Source organism: Eumetopias jubatus, unplaced genomic scaffold (assembly GCF_037043125.1).
Source record: "Eumetopias jubatus isolate StellerSeaLion01/CBP00866 unplaced genomic scaffold, mEumJub1_p1.0 scaffold_10, whole genome shotgun sequence".
Lineage (NCBI taxonomy): Eukaryota > Metazoa > Chordata > Mammalia > Carnivora > Otariidae > Eumetopias > Eumetopias jubatus.
The window spans coordinates 50009930-50030443 of NW_028274816.1; the positions used below are offsets into that span (position 1 = coordinate 50009930).

General features: G+C 42.2%; 1 protein-coding gene across 3 annotated transcripts; it reads right to left on the reverse strand.

Moving 5' to 3' along the window:
• Positions 1-7265: 7265 nt before the first annotated feature.
• LOC114198939 (WD repeat-containing protein 87-like) lies at positions 7266-20262 on the reverse strand. 3 transcript variants are annotated; one of them, XM_088027164.1, is made up of 8 exons: positions 20152-20229; positions 17886-18053; positions 14637-17497; positions 13866-14125; positions 13169-13447; positions 10621-13000; positions 9444-10584; positions 7266-9386 (listed from the first exon to the last, which is right to left on the reverse strand). In XM_088027164.1, the coding sequence occupies exons 1-8, from the start codon at positions 20227-20229 to the stop codon at positions 7266-7268; spliced, it is 9288 nt and encodes a 3095-aa protein (XP_087883290.1). The 3 variants fall into 3 exon arrangements, with proteins under 3 accessions (XP_087883290.1, XP_087883289.1, XP_087883288.1); XM_088027163.1 differs by having other exon boundaries at positions 7266-11623; positions 11696-13003; positions 20152-20259; XM_088027162.1 differs by having other exon boundaries at positions 7266-12935; positions 13041-13447; positions 20152-20262.
• Positions 20263-20514: the final 252 nt, after the last annotated feature.

A 20514-nucleotide genomic window follows, 5' to 3' on the forward strand; every position in this document is an offset into this window, starting at 1 on the left:
ATTCCAAATAATGTATGTAGATTCTCCACCCTTAAGGAGGTGCATTATAACTCTCCAGTCCTTGCATGTGGACTGTGCATAATGACTTCATTCCAAAGAACACAGTATGGAAAGGGGAAAAAAGAGTAACTTTACAATGGAGAAATCTGACATACTACCTCAGCTAGGTGATCAAGTTAACTTCATCAGTGAAAATTTATGTTTGTAGTATTATACTCGATATGATTTGGTGAAAATGGTGCTTTGCTTCTGTGATCTTCCTCCCAAAAACCCATTAACCCATAATTATGAGAAAAATATCAGATCAGTCTCATTTGAGGGACATTCTACAAAATTCCTAACTAGTATTCCTCAAAACTTCCAATGTCATCAGAAGCAAGGAAAGTTTGATAAACTGTCACAGCCAGAGGAACCTATGGGAATATGACAACTAAATGTAACATGGTGTCCTAGATGGGATCCTAGAACAGAAAAAAGGACATTAAGTAAAAACTAAATCTGAATAAAGTTATCAGATTAATACTTTATAATGTGTCAGCATTGGTTCATTAATTGTGACAAGTGTACCATAATAATATAAGATAACAATAGGGGAAACCTGGTGTGGGATTTATGGCAACAATCTGTGCGATCTTTACAACTTTTCTGTTAAAGTTTACCAACAAAAATTCAGCATGCTCATAATAAAAGTTTTCAGCACACTAAAAATAGCATGCATTTCCTCAGCTTGATAAAAAGAATGTAGGAAAAACATACAGCTAACATCATATTTAATGGTGAACTTTGGAACACTTCCCCTTAAGGTTGGGAATGAGGTAAGGATGCCTGTTCTCACCACTTGTATTCAGCATTGTATTAAAGGTCCTAATCAGTATGACACTGTAATAAAAAGAATAAATACAAGAAAAGGTGAAGTAAAATGTTTTTAAAGCAATTACAAATTGAAGAATTTAGATCTTAAAAAGCTAAGTAGCTAAGTAAACGAAACAGAGAGGACAAGGGTGTAAGACAAATCTCCAAACTGTCCTCTCTGCCTTGACTGACAGCAGGTGTCCTCTGCTTATGGATATAAAACTTTTATTTGCAAATAACATGTTTGCATTTGAAGAGAACTCTATGGAATATTTTTAGAATATTAGTGAGTTTATCAACTTCACAGGATGTAAGGTTAATACACAAAATTCTATTGAATTTCTGTATTCTCCCAACAAACAATTGGCAAATTAAATGAACAATACCATTTACCATGACGTCAGAATCATCAAATTCTTAGGCTTAAATCTGCCTAAAGGTGTGCATGATCCCTATTTTGAAAACTGACTATTGTTAGGATAAATTAAGGGAGACCTAAACAAGTGGAGAGGTGCCATGTTCATTGGTAGGTTTGATATTCTTAGAATGTCCATTCTTTCTAAATAGATCCATAAAATTAATGCAACCCCTTTCAAAACTTCCAGCAGCCTTTCTTGAAGAAATTACCAGTTGATTTGAAAATTTATGTGGAAATGCAAAGGATCTAGAAGAGACAAAATATTATTTAAACGAAAAGCAAAATTGGAGGACATTACCAGATCTTACCACTCTCTACAGTAATCAAGATAATGTGCCACTGATGTAAGGACAGACAGATATATCAATGGGACAGAATACAGAGCCCTGAAATAAATAGTCAATTAATTTTTGACAGAACCAGTGCAATTCAATGAGAAAGGAAAGTTTTAGCAAATGTTACTTGGAACAATTTAGCTATTTCTATGGAAAAAAGATTGAAACTCAGTGTCTACTTCCACCATACACAAAATTAATTTGAGATAGATCAAAGACCTAAATGTTAAACCCAGAACCATAAAGTGTCTAGAAGCAAACAGATGGACATCTGTATCACTTTGGTTGGAGAAAAGAAAGGTTTCTTGAACAGGACACACTAACCATATGCACTAACCATAAAAGGAGAAATGAGGGTGCCTGTGTGGCTCAGTCATTAAGCATCTGCCTTCAGCTCAGGTCATGATCCCAGAGTCCCAGGATGGAGTCCTACATCGGGCTTCCTGCTTACCGGGGAGTCTGCTTCTCCCTCTGCCAGTTCCCTCTCTTGCTATGTCTCTGTCAAATAAATAAACTCTTAAAAAAAAAAAAGTGGAAGAAATGGTATGTTGAACTTCATCAAAATATAAAATATCTGCTCATCAAACACTGGTAAGTCACAAGAACATCTTTAAATCAAAATAAAAAGACAACCCAATTTAAAGGGAGTGGGGGACAAATGACTTGGACACTTCATAAATGATACATAAATGGCCAATAAGCACTAGAAAAAGGGGTCAACACAATTTATCAGCATTAAGTCATAATGAAATACCTATGCCCACTAAAATTATCTATGCCCACTAGAAATAAAAGAATGTGACCACATGAAATGTTGGCAAGTATATAGTCCAACTGGAATGTTCATATATGGCCTGTGGGAGTATAAAGTGATACAACCTCTTTGGGAAAATATTCCTTTTTTTTTTTTTAAGATTTATTTGTTTATTTGAGAGAAAGAGCAAGGGGCGGGGCAGAGGGAGAAGGAGAGAAGCAGACTCCACACTGAGTGTGGAACCTGACTCAAGGCTCGATCCCAAGACCCTGAGATCATGACCTGAGCCGAAATCAAGAGTCTGATGCTTAATCAACTGAACCACCCAGATGCCCTTTGGGAAAATATTCTTAAGAACCTAAATTCCTTGGGGTACGTGGGTGGCTCAGTCGGTTAAGTGGCTGCCTTCGGCTCAGGTCATGATCCTAGAGTCCTGGGATTGAGCCCCACATTGAGCTCCCTGCTCAGTTGGAGTTTGCTTCTCCCTCTGACCCTCTCCCCTCTCATGCTCTCTCTCTCAAATAAATGAATAAAATCTTAAAAAAAAAACAACCTAAATTCCATCCTGAAGTGTGTACCCAAGCAAAATGAAAACATATCCACAGTATTGTCCAAGAATGTTCATAACAGCCTCATTCATAATACCTCTGGAGATAATTCAAATATGCATCAACATGAGAATAAACAAATCATGTATGTTCATACAATAATTAAAGAACAAACTACTGATATGCACAATATAGATGCATCTCAAAAAACATATGGAGCAAAATAAGCCCAAAACAGGAGTCTACATACTTTATGAATCCATTTATATGAAGTGCAAGAACAGGAAAAACTAAAGGCAATAAGAGTGGTTACCGTGAAGGAGGGAGTTGGAGAAATGACTGGAAATGGACACAAAAGAACTGGAAAGGGCCATATGGAAATACTTTACCTCAGCCTGGGTGGTGGTTACAGGGGTGCATACAATTGTCAAAACTTGGTGAACTGAAAGTTTAATATCTGTACCTTTTATTGCATGTTAATTACACCTCAATGAAACAATAAAAACAAAATACACATAAGGAGCCTTATACTTTATTTCAAAGTTTGTGAAATACATTTAGGTTACTGCATAAAGTCAAAATGATCACTAGAGTGAACCCTAATGGTATTTTTAAAATTATACCGATTGACAATTCCTTTAAAAAAAATAAAAGTAGAAGTACCATATGAGCCAGCAATTCCACTTCTGAGCATATACCAAAAAAAAAAAAAAAAAAAAGTTAAGATTTTGAAGAGATATTTATACACCCATGTTCATAGCAGCATTACTCATAAAAGCCAAAAGGTGGAAGCAACCCAAATGCCCATCAACAGATAAATGGATAGATAAAATGTGGTATATACATATAATGGAATATTATTCCATCTTAAAAAGGAAGTGCATTCTGACACATGCTACAACATAGATGAACCCTGAAGACATAGACACTATGCTAAGTGCAATAAGCCACAAAAAGACAAATACTTTTAAGTTTCCACTCATATGAGGTACTTAGATTCATAGAGACAGAAAGTAGAATGGTAGGTGCCAGGAGTTGGGGGTAGAGAAAATGGGAAGTTACTATATAATGGGAACAGAGTTTTAGTTTTGCAAGATGAAAAATGTTCTCTGGACAGATGCTGGTGATGGTTGCACAACAATGTCAATGTACTTAGTGCACTAAACTGTACACTTAAAAATGGCCAAAATAGCAAATTTTGTTATGTATCATTTACCACATTTTAAAATAATTTTTAAAATTTTATCTGTTGATAAAAATAAGTCAAGCTCAGTTTCCTCACCAGGTTTTGACAATTGTATACACCTCTGTAACAACCACCCAGGCTAATAAGGTAAAGTATTTCCATATGGCCCTTTCTAGTTCTTTAAACTAAACATTTAATACCTTTCATCTTTTTCCCTCTTCTGGAAATAGGATATTTGAGGAGATATTTTATGGGGGGGGGGGTGTCTGGGAAAAACTCAATATGTTTTTCTTTACTCACACTGACAACATGTTTGACATTGGATGTGTGGGGGTTTTTTTCCCCACACAGACCAATTCTCCAATATGAACTTGGTGTCCTATAATTCAATTCAATTATGACACTAACTAGAGCCAGCACAGATACCGCAGGTTAAGGGCTCACTCCCACAAGACTGCCCTCCATTTCAGACCCTAATCAGAGGTAGTTGGTACCCAGGTTACCCAGAACTGTCTGACTTGGATAGAATTTGCAGGCTCCCACAATCCCCTCCTCAGATTCAATAATTTGCTACAGCAGCTCACACAACAAAAGAAAACATTACTTACTATTGCTGGTTTATTACAAAGGATATTTTAAAGCATTCATATGAACAGTCAGATAAAGAGATACATAGGGTGAGGTGTGGAAGGGTCCTAAGTGCAGGAGCTTCTGTCCCATGAAGTTGGGGTGCAGTACCCTCTGGCATGTAAATGTGTTCACCAACCTGGAATCTCCCCAAACCCCATACTTTTGGGATTTTTTTTATGGAGGCTTCATTGTGTAGGCATGATTGATCATTAACTCTACCTCCAGCCCTTATTTAGAGGATGGGAGACATGGCTGAAAGTTCCAAGCTTTTATACATGGCTTGGTCTTTCTAGTGACCAGCCCTTTCTAGGAGTCCACCAACAGTCACCACATTAGAACAAAAGACACACCTATCTCCCAGGAGATTCCAAGGGATTTAGGAGTTCTGTGTCACAAACGGGTCCAAGACCAAGTATTAGCAGGAACCAGAGGCAAAGACTTTATATGTGTATGTGTATGTGTATATATTTTTTTCTTATTATTTTACATGAGGGAATTAACTCATATAGGTGTATGTTTTAAATCTTTAGACTTATTCAACTTATTCTGACCTTGCAGACTGCTTCTCTGGGTTCTTGCTCCTTCCCTGGAAGCTCTCAGGCTTCTCAAAGTTTTGGTTCTTCCCTTTTCTCCTAAACCCTTCTGCCTTGCACTCTGGCTTTTCTCTTAAGCTTCCAGGCATCTCCCCTAAGCTCTGGCTCCTCCTTCAAGGCTCCCTGGCTCCTCTAACCACAAAATCTGCTTCTTCTGCTCTTCTCTCTTATGCTTTGCTGAGCATGGGATCTGTTTCCAGAACTTACTAGCTTCTGTACATTGTGAACTCCATCTATTCCCTTTAGCTCTCAGACCTCTCCCCTGAAATCTGTCTCCTACTCCAGGGTTTCTTCTCCATATTCCCAAGCTTCTGATCTCCTGGGCTACCAAAATTTTTTCCTCAGAATTTGTCACCTCCCTCAGGAGTCTGATTTCTGATGCCCAAGATCTTCTCTTGGGCTTCCAAACACCTCCTTCAAGCTCTAGCTTCTCCCTTGCTCTTGCAGACTCTCTTCTTGAGTTCTGTTCCCTCTCCCAAGGTACCCTCAAACTCCCTTGAGGTCCCAGGCCCCTCCTCTAGCCTTCAGTTCTTTTCCTGTGTTCCCAGTACACTCAGAATCTCATTTGGGCCTCTCAATGAGCCTCATTTGCACATGATAAAACTGAGAATTAGAATAAAGTAAACAATTGAAAAATTAAAAAAAAAACAACCCTGAGGCTTAGAGAAGTGAAATCACTGGCTCAAGATTACATGTCATAGGGCGCCTGGGTGGCTCAGTTGGTTAAGCGACTGCCTTCGGCTCAGGTCATGATCCTGGAGTCCCAGGATCGAGTCCCGCATCGGGCTCCCTGCTCAGCAGGGAGTCTTCTTCTCCTTCTGACCCTCTTCCCTCTCGTGCTCTCTCTCTCTCATTCTCTGTCTCTCTCAAATAAATAAAATCTTTAAAAATAAAAAGATTACATGTCATATTGAAAGCAGGGATTCAGGGTGCTTGGGTGGCTCAGTCAGTCAAGCGTCTGCCTTCGGCTCAGGTCATGATCCCAGGGTCCTGGGATTGAGCCCCATGTTGGGCTCCCTGCTCAGTGGGGAGCCTGCTTCTCCCTCTCCTCCCCACTCTTGATCTCTGTTACTATCTCTGTCTCTCTCTCTGAAATAAATACATTTAAAATCTTTTTTTTAAAAAAAGGCAGGGATTCAAATCCTATTTGAATCCTAGATCTCTTATTTTCATCTACACACTTAAGATAGCTACATCTCCCATTAAAATAGCTACCCATTAGAAAAAGAGAACTATATTCCAGGAATTATGTTAAGTGTTTCACTGAGGTAGGCATCATTATCAGCATTTTACTTTGAGGAAACCAAAAGCTAAGATTAAAGAGCTAATAAATGGCAGAAAAAGAACTGGAATGAGAGTTCTTCCAAATTCAAAGTTGGCATTCTTAATCATTATTTCACTCTATTTCCGCATTATGTAGATGAGAACACTGAGGTTTAGAGACATCCAGGAATGATAGATCAAAGTTTGTGAAGGGGCAAAATTATGGGTCTTCTCTGCTTCCTCTCAGATTAATGCTGAATAAATAAAAGCCCCACTGTACCATTCTCCCCCTACGAACCTTTGAGGAAGGAAATACCAAAGAAAAGAGCTCATGGACAGACTTTTCTATCAAAAGTTGTTAAAAAAAAAAAAAGTTGATCAAATGCTGGCCCCTACCATCCAAAGGATGTACCCCACTGACTGAAAAAACAATTGGCCCTGTTAGAACAAAGGTTATCTGTTTTCTCATGGGGATTCTAGGCTTGGGGAGGAAGAGAAATAAGCCAAAATATTGTTACAAATGAGAAATGTCATTTTATTCAGCACAAGGTAGCAGGTTTCTGGAACTGAATGAGTACAAGTCCTTGTCTAGCCCCACCTTGAAGTGGGGAAAAGGGAAGGAGGCTTAAAATCCATTGCCAGGCTTATTTCCCACCAAGACCCCAAAGTCCTAATGTTAGGCCAAATCATAGAGTAGGAGTAGGGATGTTGGGCGGCTTCTCAATAAAGTAAGGATTGACTTGTGGTAGGTTTTTCCAGGCAAGTTCTAGGAATCCATACTGGGCGATGCCCACAGGTTGGATAGTATGCACCCTGCTCTTCCCAGGCAGAGGTACAATATTATGGAACTTGAGAGGACTTGCAGGGACATGGGAATGACCCCAAAACAAGCCACAGAACAGCCGTTCACCAGGTACCAGCTCCTGAGTTTTCAGGGCCTTTTTGTACATGATCTCTTGGGGTTGGAGTTCCTCTCTCTGCAGCAACTTTAGTAGAAGCCTCTGGATTTGGGGGGACTTAAATTTGTACAGATCCATGAGTTGGTAAAACTGTTCCATCCAAGCAGTGCTGTCTTTTGCATATTGTTGCTGCATCATCTGCAAAACATGGTACAGTGCCACAAATGTCTCCCATTGAGGCACCTCTTCCTTTTTTTTAGAGATGGGCTGTGCCTTCTTCAACTTGGGCAATGTGAGGGGCCTGTCTTTTCCCTTAAAAGCCCTGAGATCCTTCTGAAACATCAGTGCTAGAGTTTGTTTGTCCACCGAGGCATGGGCACCTGTGAAAATCTCTCTTGCAGCAGGATAGAAATGTTTCATTTCCATCTCTTTGAGAGCATTGGATAGTTGCTGTACCCGTGCACTCCTGTAAGTTTCTCCTAAAAGATGCCAATTTATAGCCTTTGGGACTCGAATCCTCTTGGTGATTGATGGTAACACTGGTGAAGGTATGGACAGTGTGTCCCTCTTTGCCTTGTGAAATTTAGGGAGCTCTCCCTTATCCCTCAAGGCCTGGAAGTCCTTCTGGAATATCAAGTCCAGGGATTTTTTATCAACAGAGGGATAGACAGTTGGGGGAACATCCTTTCTGATTGGATAAAGGTGCGGTATCTCCTTAACAGCAGAGGATAATTGTCGTGCCTGCTTCTTCCTGTAGGACTCAGCTAAGAGATGCCAATTGAGAGCTTCTGGGGTTTGAGACCTCCTGGTAGCTGATGGTAACACTGGTTCAACGACAGGGAATGGCTCTAGCCGGCTCTCTTTTTCTTTTCTTCTAATTGGAGGGATCACTTTTAAGTGCACTGGACTCAAAGCATTCTTATGTTGTTGTGATATGTCTGTGTGACTTACCTCGAGGTTCTGCCTTAGGTGTTTAGCAATGGCTTTAAGATTGCACAAATGCATCCATTTCATGTATCCCTTTGAAGTGAAGTCTCTGAGGAGCTGGTACAGTCTATGGAAACTGTCCCTGGAAAGCTGCTCTCCTGCTTCCAGTCTTATTAAGGCATTGTTAACCCAGTCCTCATCTGAGAAGCTTGCTTCTGAGTAGCATGGCCTTTCAGCTGGTATAGAAGTAAGGGATAGGGCTGGGGCTGGGGCTGGCCCTGGAGCCTGGCCTTCAGTTTTCCTCACTGGGGAATCCTGGTACTTAAAGAACCACTTCCACCTGTCACCTTTGGGCCAACGTTCAGGTTTCTGTGATTTCATGATAATATCTGATAAGTGGGACTCTGGCCTGTGGAGGCCTTCTGGGATCTGGGTCTCTAAGCCTATTCTCAAACCCCTGGCTTTCTCCAAGAGCACATCCTCTTGTCTTCCCCAAGAACTTGTCATAGGGTGTGCTCCAAGAAGTTGACTTTCCTGTCCTTCCAAATCCAGATGAACTCTCAACACTTCTAGGGGCGTTCTCTCTTTTTCCAAGGCTACTGGGAGTGGTATTTTGAAAGGGCTCTTCAGAACTGTTGGCCACATGACCTTATCCATAAGTGTGGGATCTCTCTTTCCATCAAGCAATCTTTCTTTCTTAAAAGGAACTTCCCTTCTAATTGTACCTTCCCTTTTCTCAGCAAGAGCCTCATTTTCTATTGCTGGCTTCGATAAGCTCACTTCTTTCTTGGAGAGCTCGGTTTTCAGTGCTCTCTCTTCTGAGCGTATCACCTCCATAAGTCTGCTCTCCTTGTCCTTCTGCCTTTCCTTCTTTTCCTCCTCCTCTCTTTTCTCTATCTTCTCCATTTCCTCCCCTTCCTCCTCACTCAGGCTCTTCTCCTCCTCCTCACTTAGGCTCTCCTCCTCCTCTCTCAAGCTCTCCTCCTCTCTCAGGCTCTCCTCCTTCTCACTCAGGCTCTCCTCTTCCTCCTCATTTACACTCTCTTCCTCCCCCTCACTCAGGCTCTCCTCCTCCTCCGCAGTCAGGCTCTCCTCCTCCTCATGTGGGCTCTCCTTTTTCTTCTTACTCAGCCTCTCTTTCTCTTGAGTCAACCTCTTTTCCTTTTTCCTTCTTTGGGTTGAACTCTCTTTCTTATGCTTCTTAGCCAAGTTCTCCTCCAATTCCTCTTCACTCAGGCTTGCCTTCCTCTTCTTCTTCCTAATCAAATATTTCCCTTTCTCTCTCCTGGGCAAAATTTCTTCCTCTTCTCCTTCCTCAGTGATGCCCTCCTCCTCTTTCCCCTTCATCGTTGGACCTTCCTTTATTTCCTCCTCAGTCAAACTCTCAGATAAGCCTTCAAACAGGGTATCTCTGATATTCTCTAATAAGTACTTTAGCTGAGTTTTATCTGATTTATTCTCAAGTCTCCTTAGAAGTTTCTTTAGCTGCTTTTTTCCTAACAGATTTTGTTCCTGGACTTCCTTTAATATACTCTCTACCTGGACTTTATCTAATAGTATCTTTCCCTGGACCTTCTCTAATAACCTTTGGTTCTCCTCCAAGCTCTCTCCATCAGTCAGTGTTTTCTCTTTGGTGGCCAGTCTGTCATCTTCTACTTTTCTCTCTTCCTGATCCAGCTCCTTCTCTTGTTTCATTATTTCTCTCTCTCCCTTAAAAAATTCCCACCTCTGGCCATCCATTCCACTCTTCCCCATCATACATGATCTCTCTTCCTTAGATATTTCTGTTTCTTCCAGTGGTACTATACTCCTTTCTCCAACTATTTTATGTAGGATCCTCAACAGGTAACTCTCTCTCTTCCTTATATCTTTTAACCTGGAACTAGCCTCTTTTTCTTCAGAATGAATCCCTTTCTCCATATCCAGTTTCCTCACTGCCTGTATTCTCTCCTCTTTGGTTCGTTTCCTTTTTTTCTTGGCAACACCCATCTCCTTGGTCCTAATGTCATAGGCCAGTTCCCTCTCTTCCTGGGACAATTCCTCTTCTTTCATAATTTCTTTCTCTTCCTCAGTTTTTTTCTTTGTCTTAGTTATGCCAATTCCCTTCCTGGCTATTGCCTTGTCTTTCTTATCAATACGCCTGTCTTCCTTGACCAGTTTACTGTCTTTCTGGGTCAGTCTTTTCGTCAGTGCTTTTTCCTGTTTCTCTTGAGACGTTTTCTGCATTTCATCAGCGTGTTCCTCCTCTTCTACAGACAACTTCTCTTTTTCCCAGGCCCATTGTTTTCTTTGAAAGCTCTCTTTCTCCTCTTTCCGACTCCATTTTCTCTCTTCCTGGGCCTGTTTCTGCTCTTCTAGGGCTAGTTGCTCTTTTTCGTGGAGCTCTTCATTTTCATCAGTGGATTTCTTATCTTTCCCAACCCATTTCTCCTCTTTCTTAGCTTGTTTCTCTTTTGGGGGAAACACTGTCTCAATTTCCTCTATCTTTTTTTCCTCTTCTGGGATCAGTTTCATTTTTTCTCTGGCCCGTTTTTTTTTCCCCTCAGTCTGTTTCTCCACTTTTCGAGCCAATTTCTCCTCTTTCTGATCCTGTATCTTTTCTTTCCAGGCCTGTTTCTTTTCTTCCTGTGACCACTTCTCCATTTCCCTAGCCCGTTCCTCCTCTCCTAAGTCAGCTTTCTTTTTTTCCCAGGCCCATTGCCTCTTTTTCTTGGTTATTTCCTCCTCTTTCTGGGCCCTTCTCTCCTTTTCCACAAGGTTTTCCTCTTCTTCTAGGCCCAGTTTCTTTCTTTTCCGGGCTAACCATCTGTCCTTGGATTCTTTCTCTTCTTTCTTAGTCTGGTGTTCTTTCTCCTGTTTCCCAATTTGTTTTTTCTTTTCTTGGATTTGTTTCTTTTTATAGGACTCTTTTTTCTCCTTTCCTAACCATTTCTTCTTTTCTGGAGTCAATTTAATTTCTTGCTCTGCCAAGCTGCGCCTTTCTGATGCCTGTTTTCCTTCTTCCACAGACAGTCCTTCCTCTTCACTAGACAAATGTTCCTCTTCCTGGGCCAATTTCCCCCTTTCCTGGATCTCTTCCTCAACATGTTTCTCTATACCCTGGATGTGTTTCTTCTTCTTGTGGGACTTTTTCTTCCTGCCTTCAACTTGTTTCTTTAAGTGCAGGATTAGTTCCTCTGCATCCCAGGCCAGTTTCTCCTCTTCCACACCTGGCTCCTCTTCCTCAACTGGCTCCTCCTCTTCCACTCTCAGCTGCTCCTCTTTCTCATCCAGCTCCTTCTCTTCCTCACCCAGCTCCTCTTCTTTCTCACCCAGTTCCTCCTCTTCCTCACAAGGTTCCTCTTCCTCACCCAGCTGCTTCTCTTTCTTACCCAGCTCCTCCTCTTCCTCACCCAGCTCCTCCTCTTCCTCACCCAGCTCCTCCTCCTTCTCACCCAGCTCCTCCTCTTCCTCACCTAGCTGCTCCTCTTTCTCACCCAGCTCCTCCTCTTCCTTATCCAGCTCTTCCTCTTCCTGGGACAATTTCCTCTCTCCCCAGATAGGCAACCCCTCTTCCTGGGGCCACATGCCTTCTTCGTGGGCCATTATAATCTTATCCAAGTCCCACTTACCCCTTCTCCAAGTCCCACTTACCCCTGCCCTCCCCTCCTTCCAGGTCACTCTTTTTCTTTCCCTCAGTTTCCCCCCTTTTCCAGTCTCTTTCTTTTCTCCTAAGACTAACTTCTGCTCTTCCTGGGTTAATTTCTCTTGTGGGGAAGCCACTATTTTTTCTTCCCAAGCTATTTTTTCTTCCTGATGGGTCAGTTTCTCCTTTCCCTGTATTAATTTCTTCTTTGGTGTACTCAGTTTCCTTTCTTCCTCAGCTGTTTTCCCTTCTTGCTTGGCCAGTTTCCTAGCTTCTTTTTTAAATTTCCTTTTCTCTAAGGCTAGTTTATCTAAGAAAGCAACTTTCTTTTTCTTCATTTGAGAAAATGCCTTGTCCTTCTTTAATGCTTTTTTGTCCCTTTGTCCTCTCAATTCTGTCCCTTCTTCCTCAACAACCTCTATATCCGCTTTTTCAATTATAATGGATGGTTCTTCTACCACTTGTTCATCCAATTCTGATGAGTCCTTTAGAAGGGGGCAGATCTCTTGGAAGAGTTCCCAGCTGGGCTCTTGGGGACCAAGCACCACCTGAGCCAAGTCCACCAATTCTTGACCCAGATCTCTTAACGTTCCTGGATGCGAATTTGCTATCCGCGAGGTAACAAGATAGCAAATGTCATCCCGCCAAGACCTGGTATCTGATCTACCCACGCGTCCAGGCATACCAGCCAAACCTCGATCACTCTTCCCATGTTTCTTCCTTGTATATTTTTCTTGCTCAGTAATCTGCATGACTTTTTTCTTGGGCTCTTCTGCAGTTGTCTTTGAAATATCCTTCAAGTCTTTTTCCTGTTTCAACTTTGCAGCTACTTTTTCACGGCTTTTTTCCAGTGCCCTTTTCCAACGCCTACTCATGAGTTCTTGTCTTTCCACCTGAGGGAACACCTCTCCATAATCTTTCATGCCACGTTGATCTATGGCCTTCATAACCTCTGTCACCTCCATGTGGCCTCCTCCTTCTACTTCATGTATTTCCACCTCAGGGAACACCTCTCCATAATCTTTCATGCCATGTTGATCTATTGCCTTCATAACCTCTGTCACCTCCATGTGGCCTCCTCCTTCTACTTCGTGTATTTCCACCTCAGGGAACACCTCTCCATAATCTTTTGTACCACGTTGATCTATGGCCTTCATAACCTCTGTCACCTCCATGTGGCCTCTTCCTTCTGTGGCTTCCATCACAACCTCCTCTGATTCAGCATCCTCTTGAGATTTGGCTGGGCTGAAAGTACTTAATTGCAGTTTAGGCTCTAAGGTAACATCCCTGGTGTCAATCTGCTCTGATTTCCTGGCCTCTCTTTGTTCATCTTCATCCTTTGAAGGCACCAACATAGAGCTAAATTTTACAAACTCTGTCTGTCTTGGCTTTCTGGAAACTGTCAGGGCCTTTTTAACTGCAGAGATATTGGGAGAAAAATAGTTAAGAAAAAACAGAAGTTCTGAGTGAATATCCTTTGTAATATCTAGTCCAATGAATAGCCATAAGATGTACAAAGGCAGTGCTCACTTCAGCAGCACATATACTAAAAAAAAAAAAAAAAAAGAGGTACAAAGGCAAAGGGGACTGAGGCTTTATGGTACAGAAATGCTTGCCATTTTATCCCAGCTTTCATATCCTAAAGAAATAAGACGTTGGTCTTTGTTGTGGTCTATGTGTTTCTTTCCCAGGAAGGTTATTTTCTGTGGAAAAGAATCTCTTTATGTAATTATGTTCCCACTGGTATCATTTTAGATACCCTGGCCTTACTGACCCTGTCTTTTGGTGCCCTGAGGTGGGACCCAAATATACCCCATATATTACCCCATACATACTAAGCTCTCTTCTTTTTGCTTGAACATATGTCTTTCTTTTCTTTGGTTTGGTGATCTCTTCAGGTATGACCATTTGTTTGACAAGGGTCTCAGGTTTACCAGCCATTGATATGTCTAAATAAAAAGTAGGTTGTTGGTCTCTATATGACAAAGTCAGGTTTTCATTTAGCTGCTGCTCCACCTGAGTAAGCAGGCACTGGATATCTTTAGCTTGGATCCCCAGCAGCTGGTCCAGAGAGGTTTCTCCAATAAATTCCCGCCTACAAAAGTCAAGGGGAAAGAAGGATGACACCAAGCCAGTGATAAAACAAGATTTGAAGAAGGAGGAGGAGGAGGAGTGAAGGAAAGGAGAGAGACAGGGAGGAGGAGGAGGAGGAGAAATTACAATTGAAGAGACAGGGATAAAGTAGCCATGAGGACAAAGTAGTCTGAAGTAAAGGATGGGTAAAGAAGAAATAAATATAGCAAGAAATAGAATTGCCAGATACAAGATGCTTTTTTGGTTGGAAGATTTGTGGACTTGAGTCTTGAGGAATCTTAAGGAAGTGAAGAAGTGACAGAAGGGCAGGCTAATCAATGGTTAGAAGAAGAGGGGTAGGCACCGGAGGAAAAAAGCAAATAGAAAAAAAAGAACATAGTGTGTGTGTCGGGGAGGGGGGAAGAATAGAAAGAGAGTTGTGTAAAAAGGGAATACGTTGTATAAAAAGAGAATAAGAGAAAAAGGTTAGGAACTAGAAGAAACAGAATGGGGAAAGCCACTATCCAACTTACTGCATTTCTTGGAACGTGTCTCGTTTCTTCAGCAGGCCTGCCAGCATAGTCTTAGTTTGGATGCCTGTGACTGTTATCATAAGGTATAAGGCCTTAGCCCTCACATTTTCATCACTGTCCATCAATCCCATAGCCAGTGGAACAGCAAAGAGATGGCTCAGGACACCTAGCCTCTCCAACCCCTCCCAGGCTAGCTTACGGATGTGTGCATTGGGATGAACTGTATCTTCCATCAGGCGACAGGCAGCCTCAGAGCACAATCTTGGAGATACTTGATAAGTGGCAAAAATTTGTGCCAGGACACTAATGTATGTCTTGTATTGGTCTATAGAGCAGTAAATTGTGAGGTTGAGGATGGCCTCGATTAAATTATTTATAATTCCTTCATCAAATTTTCTTCCTGTCCAATTTCGGTTCATTATGCTTACTAGAACATCATAGAAAGTTCGTTTCCACTTCTTGGATTTATCCCTCTCCCTTCTCATTGAGATGTTCTCTTCTAGTAGAGGCATAGGTGACAGTGTCTGGCATCTGACGAGTTGGGTCATGTCCCAGTCTTTATCTTGGTACAGATCATAGCGTAAGAAGATTGGGGTACCATCAGGCCAAAGGCGGGCACGGATAACTGAGTTGGGGATGTAGCCATCAGGAGCAAAGGGCCATTGCCGCCCTTTACCAAAGAAGCAACATAATATATGGTAGGGGTTCAATCCATCCCAGCCAGCAAGATGTAACTGAGCAGGAGCCAAGTGTTGGGGACGATTATGCTTGGGGTCAAAAGCAATATCCTTATCCTCCCAAAAGTGTGATTTGGGTTCCTCTTGAATCAGAGTGGACATATGACTCTCTTCCTCTACAACATGGGGCACAGTATTGTCAAAGGCAATGACCCGTTTGTTAACAAGGGCCTCTAGTCCCTGTAATTCCTGCAGCCCTTGTCCAAGGTAGACAAATTTGGGTACAAATACTCTTTCAAAAGAAAAGAAGAAGCTAGGCAGGAAGGGTTTAGGGACTTCTTGTATATCATCTGCACTGCTTAGGATGGCTAGGTGAATCAGCTGAGCAGGAGGGAGCAATTTTAAGCAGGATACCAGGTAAAGACTCTGGTTGAAAGTCAAAAGCAGGTCACCCCGATTATTGGCAAAGCAGAGTGGGCCAAAATGCAATGCTGAGTCCAACTCAGTTATGAGTCTACCATGGAAATCCCAGATCCGGACTGAGCCATCAGTGCCCCCTGTGACAAAAAGTTTCAGGGAAGAGCAGACATCAAATGAAGTGATGTGACACTGGTGCAGGCATTTTGTCTCTTTGTCTCTAACAGACCTTTGTTTTGATTCTGAAGATTTCAGAAAATCTTGGTAGTGCCAGAGATGCCAGCAGTGGTTCTCAGTGATGGCACCCACAGAACCTGGCAAGAGGATCACGTGTGTTAGGGGGCAAGCACAGAGAATTTTGCTTACGGGCTGCAGGATTACCTTGTTTTTCTGAAGCACAGCTTCTGTCAGGTGTATAGTATTATCCATGCCATAGGAACAGAGTAAGGAGATTTCCTGAGGACCTTCTAGGGTAGACAGTGCCAAAACTGCCCCAGAGTGAACAGTCTTTTCTATTCGAGCACAGCTGTAGTGGGAGAGGACTCTCACAATGCCACTGTCATGCCCACAGAACATCAATCCTATTAGGCCCATGCCCAAATGGGACTGCCCATAGGCCAGGCACCTTACTCTATCCCTAGAGTTTACTGAGGTGCATACCAGATACTTGGCCGTGCAAGGAGAGCGCGTTGCATCAAACACCAGCACCTCTGAACTGCCTGTTGCCACAAAGAGCTCTTCTTTGTCTGAGTCATAGGCCCAAGCCACGGCCTTATCCATGACAAGTAGAGGCCAGGTGATAACCAGGAGATCTCCTGTTACTGGAGACAAGAAGCGCAATAAACCATCCTTAGTAGCACACAGGATTCGAGTCCAATTACGGCCACAGCAGACCCGCTGCACCTGCTCAGGAGCAGAACCACAGACATTGAAGAGGCTATAAAAATATGGTAGGTGGTGCAATGAGAAAGTGTGGGTAGTCTGGCAGAAAAAAGTGGTGTTATCAATAAACTGCAGTTGCTGCAAATCCTCATCAATATCCAGCTGCCGCAGTAAGTTCCCAAAGGCAAGATTCCATTCCCTTATAACGCCTTCTCGGCCTGCTGTTAGTAAGGTGTAGGTCTCTGGCCGGCTGTAAACACATATCACTGATAAGGAATGGGCTTGGAAGCTGTGGAGGAAGTTACCCTGGTCTAGACCCCAAGCATGGATCTCTCCATCCTCGTTTCCAGCATAGAAATAGCCCTGAGAGACACAAGTGAAGGAGCAGGTGATAGAAGAGCCATTGGCTGTGGGAGTGAACTTTTTTACCTCTTTCAGCTGGCCCTGACCCTGGTGGGTGAAGACCCTCACCTTATTCTCACAGAGAGCCAGGAGGGAGCCCTGGGGGCCATTCAGGGAAAAGCCCTGTACAAACTCATGATCAGACATGAGCACTGTTTGTGCCATCTGGAGGCCCCTGCCGTTTGGTAAGATAAGCCAGGTAACCACAGCCCCCAAGGTACCAGAGAGCAGTATCTCAGCTTCTGAGTCATAGCAGAGGCAGCTGATGGAGAAACAACAGGGCACTGTGCCCAGAGATATGAATGCTTGATGGTGATCTCCGAAGAGCCGCAGGCGCATGTCACCACAGTAAGCAATTAACATGTGGTAGGAACCTGTGTGGACCATTGCTTCAATGGGTGGCACTTGATCCATCACAGGAAACTTTATCTTCTCTATCATTCCTCCTATTTCTGTATCTTTCTTCTGTACCCAAAGTACTGCCTAGAAGAGGATGAGAAATGAAAACCTGACCATGGAGGCAGATTCTCCCCCAAGAGTGAGGGGTAGGAAGGGTTGAATGTTTAGATACCTGTTCCCTCCTGTAAGACTAAGGAAAGACTGAACAGCTTGATTTGGGGAGTTTCCTGGTACTGGGATTCGGGTATGTAATAGAAACACAATGATTAAGGCTCTTTCTTTGGCCTTCAATCTGCTTTCTGGGGAATATGAATTCTCTGGACCTGATGATGAGAGGTGAAAAAAGATCACTGCATCCAGGTCAGACTGGGTTATGGAGATGCATATTAAAATGAGCTAACTCAGAATCAATCTCATCCTGATATTGAGGGCAGTTGAGGTATGATAGGAAAAAAAAATGAGGTAGCTTTACCTGTATTTGTTTTGAATGTGGTTCCACCCAGTTTAAGGACACAAAATAGTTGACATCGATGGCATAGAAACAGATGAAAGGCTTGCTCTGGGGATGGTGAGGCTCCTGGTATAGAGTCTTAGGCCAGTCACTCAATACAATCACATCATTCTTTGGTTTTTCATCAGCCTGAGAGAGAAGAGTGGCCTGAGCTAAAAGGCCTGAGTACCCACTCACTCATTCATTTGGTAAATATTTATTGAGGATTAGTGGACATCTGTTGTTTTTTAGCTAACCAACATTTATTCACCCTACTACTGGCAAGTACTATTTGGGGGAGTCATCTCTTCCTCACCTTCACCCACATCTTAATTTAAAGTACCTCCCAGCCTTTCTCAACCAAGTTTCCATAAGAAGTAAGCCCTAATATCCTAAAGTGTCCATTTTACATAAGGCATTAATTTCTCCCCTATGCATCTAGAATGCTCCTAGTTATGTACCATCCTTAAGAGAACTAAGAAAATATCCCCTCAAATAATTTTGTTTTCCATGGTTTAGATGAGGAAAATTTGAGAAAGGCTGATATGTTCTATGGGGACATAGGGATATGATGCTGAGTAAAAGAGACATGGCCTTAGTTTCCAGAAGATAAGAGTCCAATGGGGAAACAGGCATTATATAAACAACTAACAAATGTCTGTCTGTACAAAACAAATAAGTACTTCAAAAGAAAGGAATACAATCCTATATGAGTATGACAAAGGAATCCAACCTTGGCAAATATCTCCCACCTGTCACAGTTGGAACAACTCTTCAGAGTTCCTGCCTATACACAAAGGACCAATCCTGTCACCATCACACTTCATGATACACTGCCTATCACTGCCTGTGGGAAACTCATACTTCACAGACATAGAATGCCCACCATGTGGGCATGAGAACTAGACCCTTTGGCAGGCACCTTTCGCTATTCTTATGTGCATCCAAGGAAAATTGTGCTATTCACAACATGGAGTTAACTGTGCTTCAGCTCTAACATTCTGTGTTCTGACCCAGTGTGTGTGTGTGTGTGTGTGTGTGTGTGTGTGTGTGTGTGTTGTATTAAGGGAGATATATGCCTTTTAACATGATACACAGTAGAATATGTACAACACACACTATCTTCTTGTGACATAGTATATATCTAGGATGTAAATACATGAACTTCCTCATCCTAATTAGCCAAAACTGAGGCTCGTAAAATCTACTTTTGAGGTCCCTCATCTCAGCAGATGCTTGTGCTTCACTGCCTCTTGAACAATGCTCCATGACTCTAACTCTCCGAGTTTCTCTGCATCCACAAAGGATTTGAGACTATACTGAGGCCATTATCTGCAAGTTACAATCTCTCTTCTCTTTCTATTTCTCATATTCAGATCTTTGTGTATACTGAGAGAATACAGAATACAGAGAACTTCCACTGTCATTGCTGGTTCAGTGATGGGCAGCAGAGTTGAGAGAAAGGACACTGGTATCTGAGCTCTTAATCTCCCATTCCTCTTCATTGAATCTGAAAAGTCATTTACATACCCTTTATTCCATTAATCACCATTCCTCTTCTCCTTTCCAGATTTTATGCACACACAGTTTGCTCACTCACTCAACAGTATCAGTGCTTTTCTCAGGAAGACTCTAAAAGACTAAGACTATCTTAAACCCAAGCAATGTATCTGCGCCTGGAAGTACTATTGCCTACTCCATATCAATCCCCCTCCTTCCCCATCCCCCTCCTTCCATCCCAACAAAACTCAGATCTTGTTTAGGGTGATCATGGACTCAGAGATTCTGGCAATATAGAGTGGCACTGTGGTACTCCAAGGCTGGCACAGCTCTGTACTTTCTGGCCTTTTCCTCGCTTCTACCTACTTGCAATTTAAAGCTGGTACCTGGAAGTGCAGGAACTATCTTGTAACCTTAAGATGATAAACTAAAATATTAAGGATGGTGTGAAAAGAAAGAAAAAGAACATGGGTCCTTGACAACATGTAAGACAAAGGCACCTCCTGCTTGTTTAATCCATCTGAGTCCATTTTCTGTTTTGTTTTTGTTTTGTTTTGGTTTTTGGGTTTTTTGCAGCAGAATGTCTTTTAATTATAATTGTTATCATCTGAATCTAGAAGGAGGAGTTGTTTAGGGGTATGGGAGGGCTCTTCCAAAGAACATGCTCACATGTTACCCATGCCACAGGCTGCCTTGGCAGGGGTATTTAGTACAAGCCCACTATGTGCATATCTCTCATACACATCACCTTTATATCCTTCAGGGTATTATTTATGAGGAATTTCAAGTCCTTCCACTGAGGAATAAGTCTCGGTGAAGGTGACATCTTTGTAATGTTCCAGTTCTTTATAGACATCATGGATTACAGAACCTGTGGAAGGCAAAAATGACTTAATCACAACATCTGATGTTAGACTGGAAATCAAGGGAATTGAGAGAGGAAAGAGCAACAGGAAAAGAGAGAGTATTAGAAACAGGAGAAACTCTATTTCAGAAAGATCGGAGTGACAATGAACTACTGACACTTGCAAAAACATGGATGAATCTCAAAAACATTATAGTGAGGAGAAGCCAGACACCAAAGAGCTCATACTATATGATTCCAATTTTA

What these genes read in the sequence shown, in the direction of transcription:
- LOC114198939 (XM_088027162.1), bottom strand. Translation starts at nt 20,262, where the DNA reads ATGATGTCTATAAAGAACTGGAACATTACAAAGATGTCACCTTCACCG. An exon ending in ATACCCTGAAGGATATAAAG is followed by an intron (nt 18,054 to 20,151) that starts GTGATGTGTATG and finishes CTTCTCTCTCAG; the next exon opens with GCTGATGAAAAACCAAAGAA. An exon ending in GCATGAAAGATTATGGAGAG is followed by an intron (nt 12,936 to 13,040) that starts GTGTTCCCTGAG and finishes GATTATGGAGAG; the next exon opens with GTGTTCCCTCAGGTGGAAAG.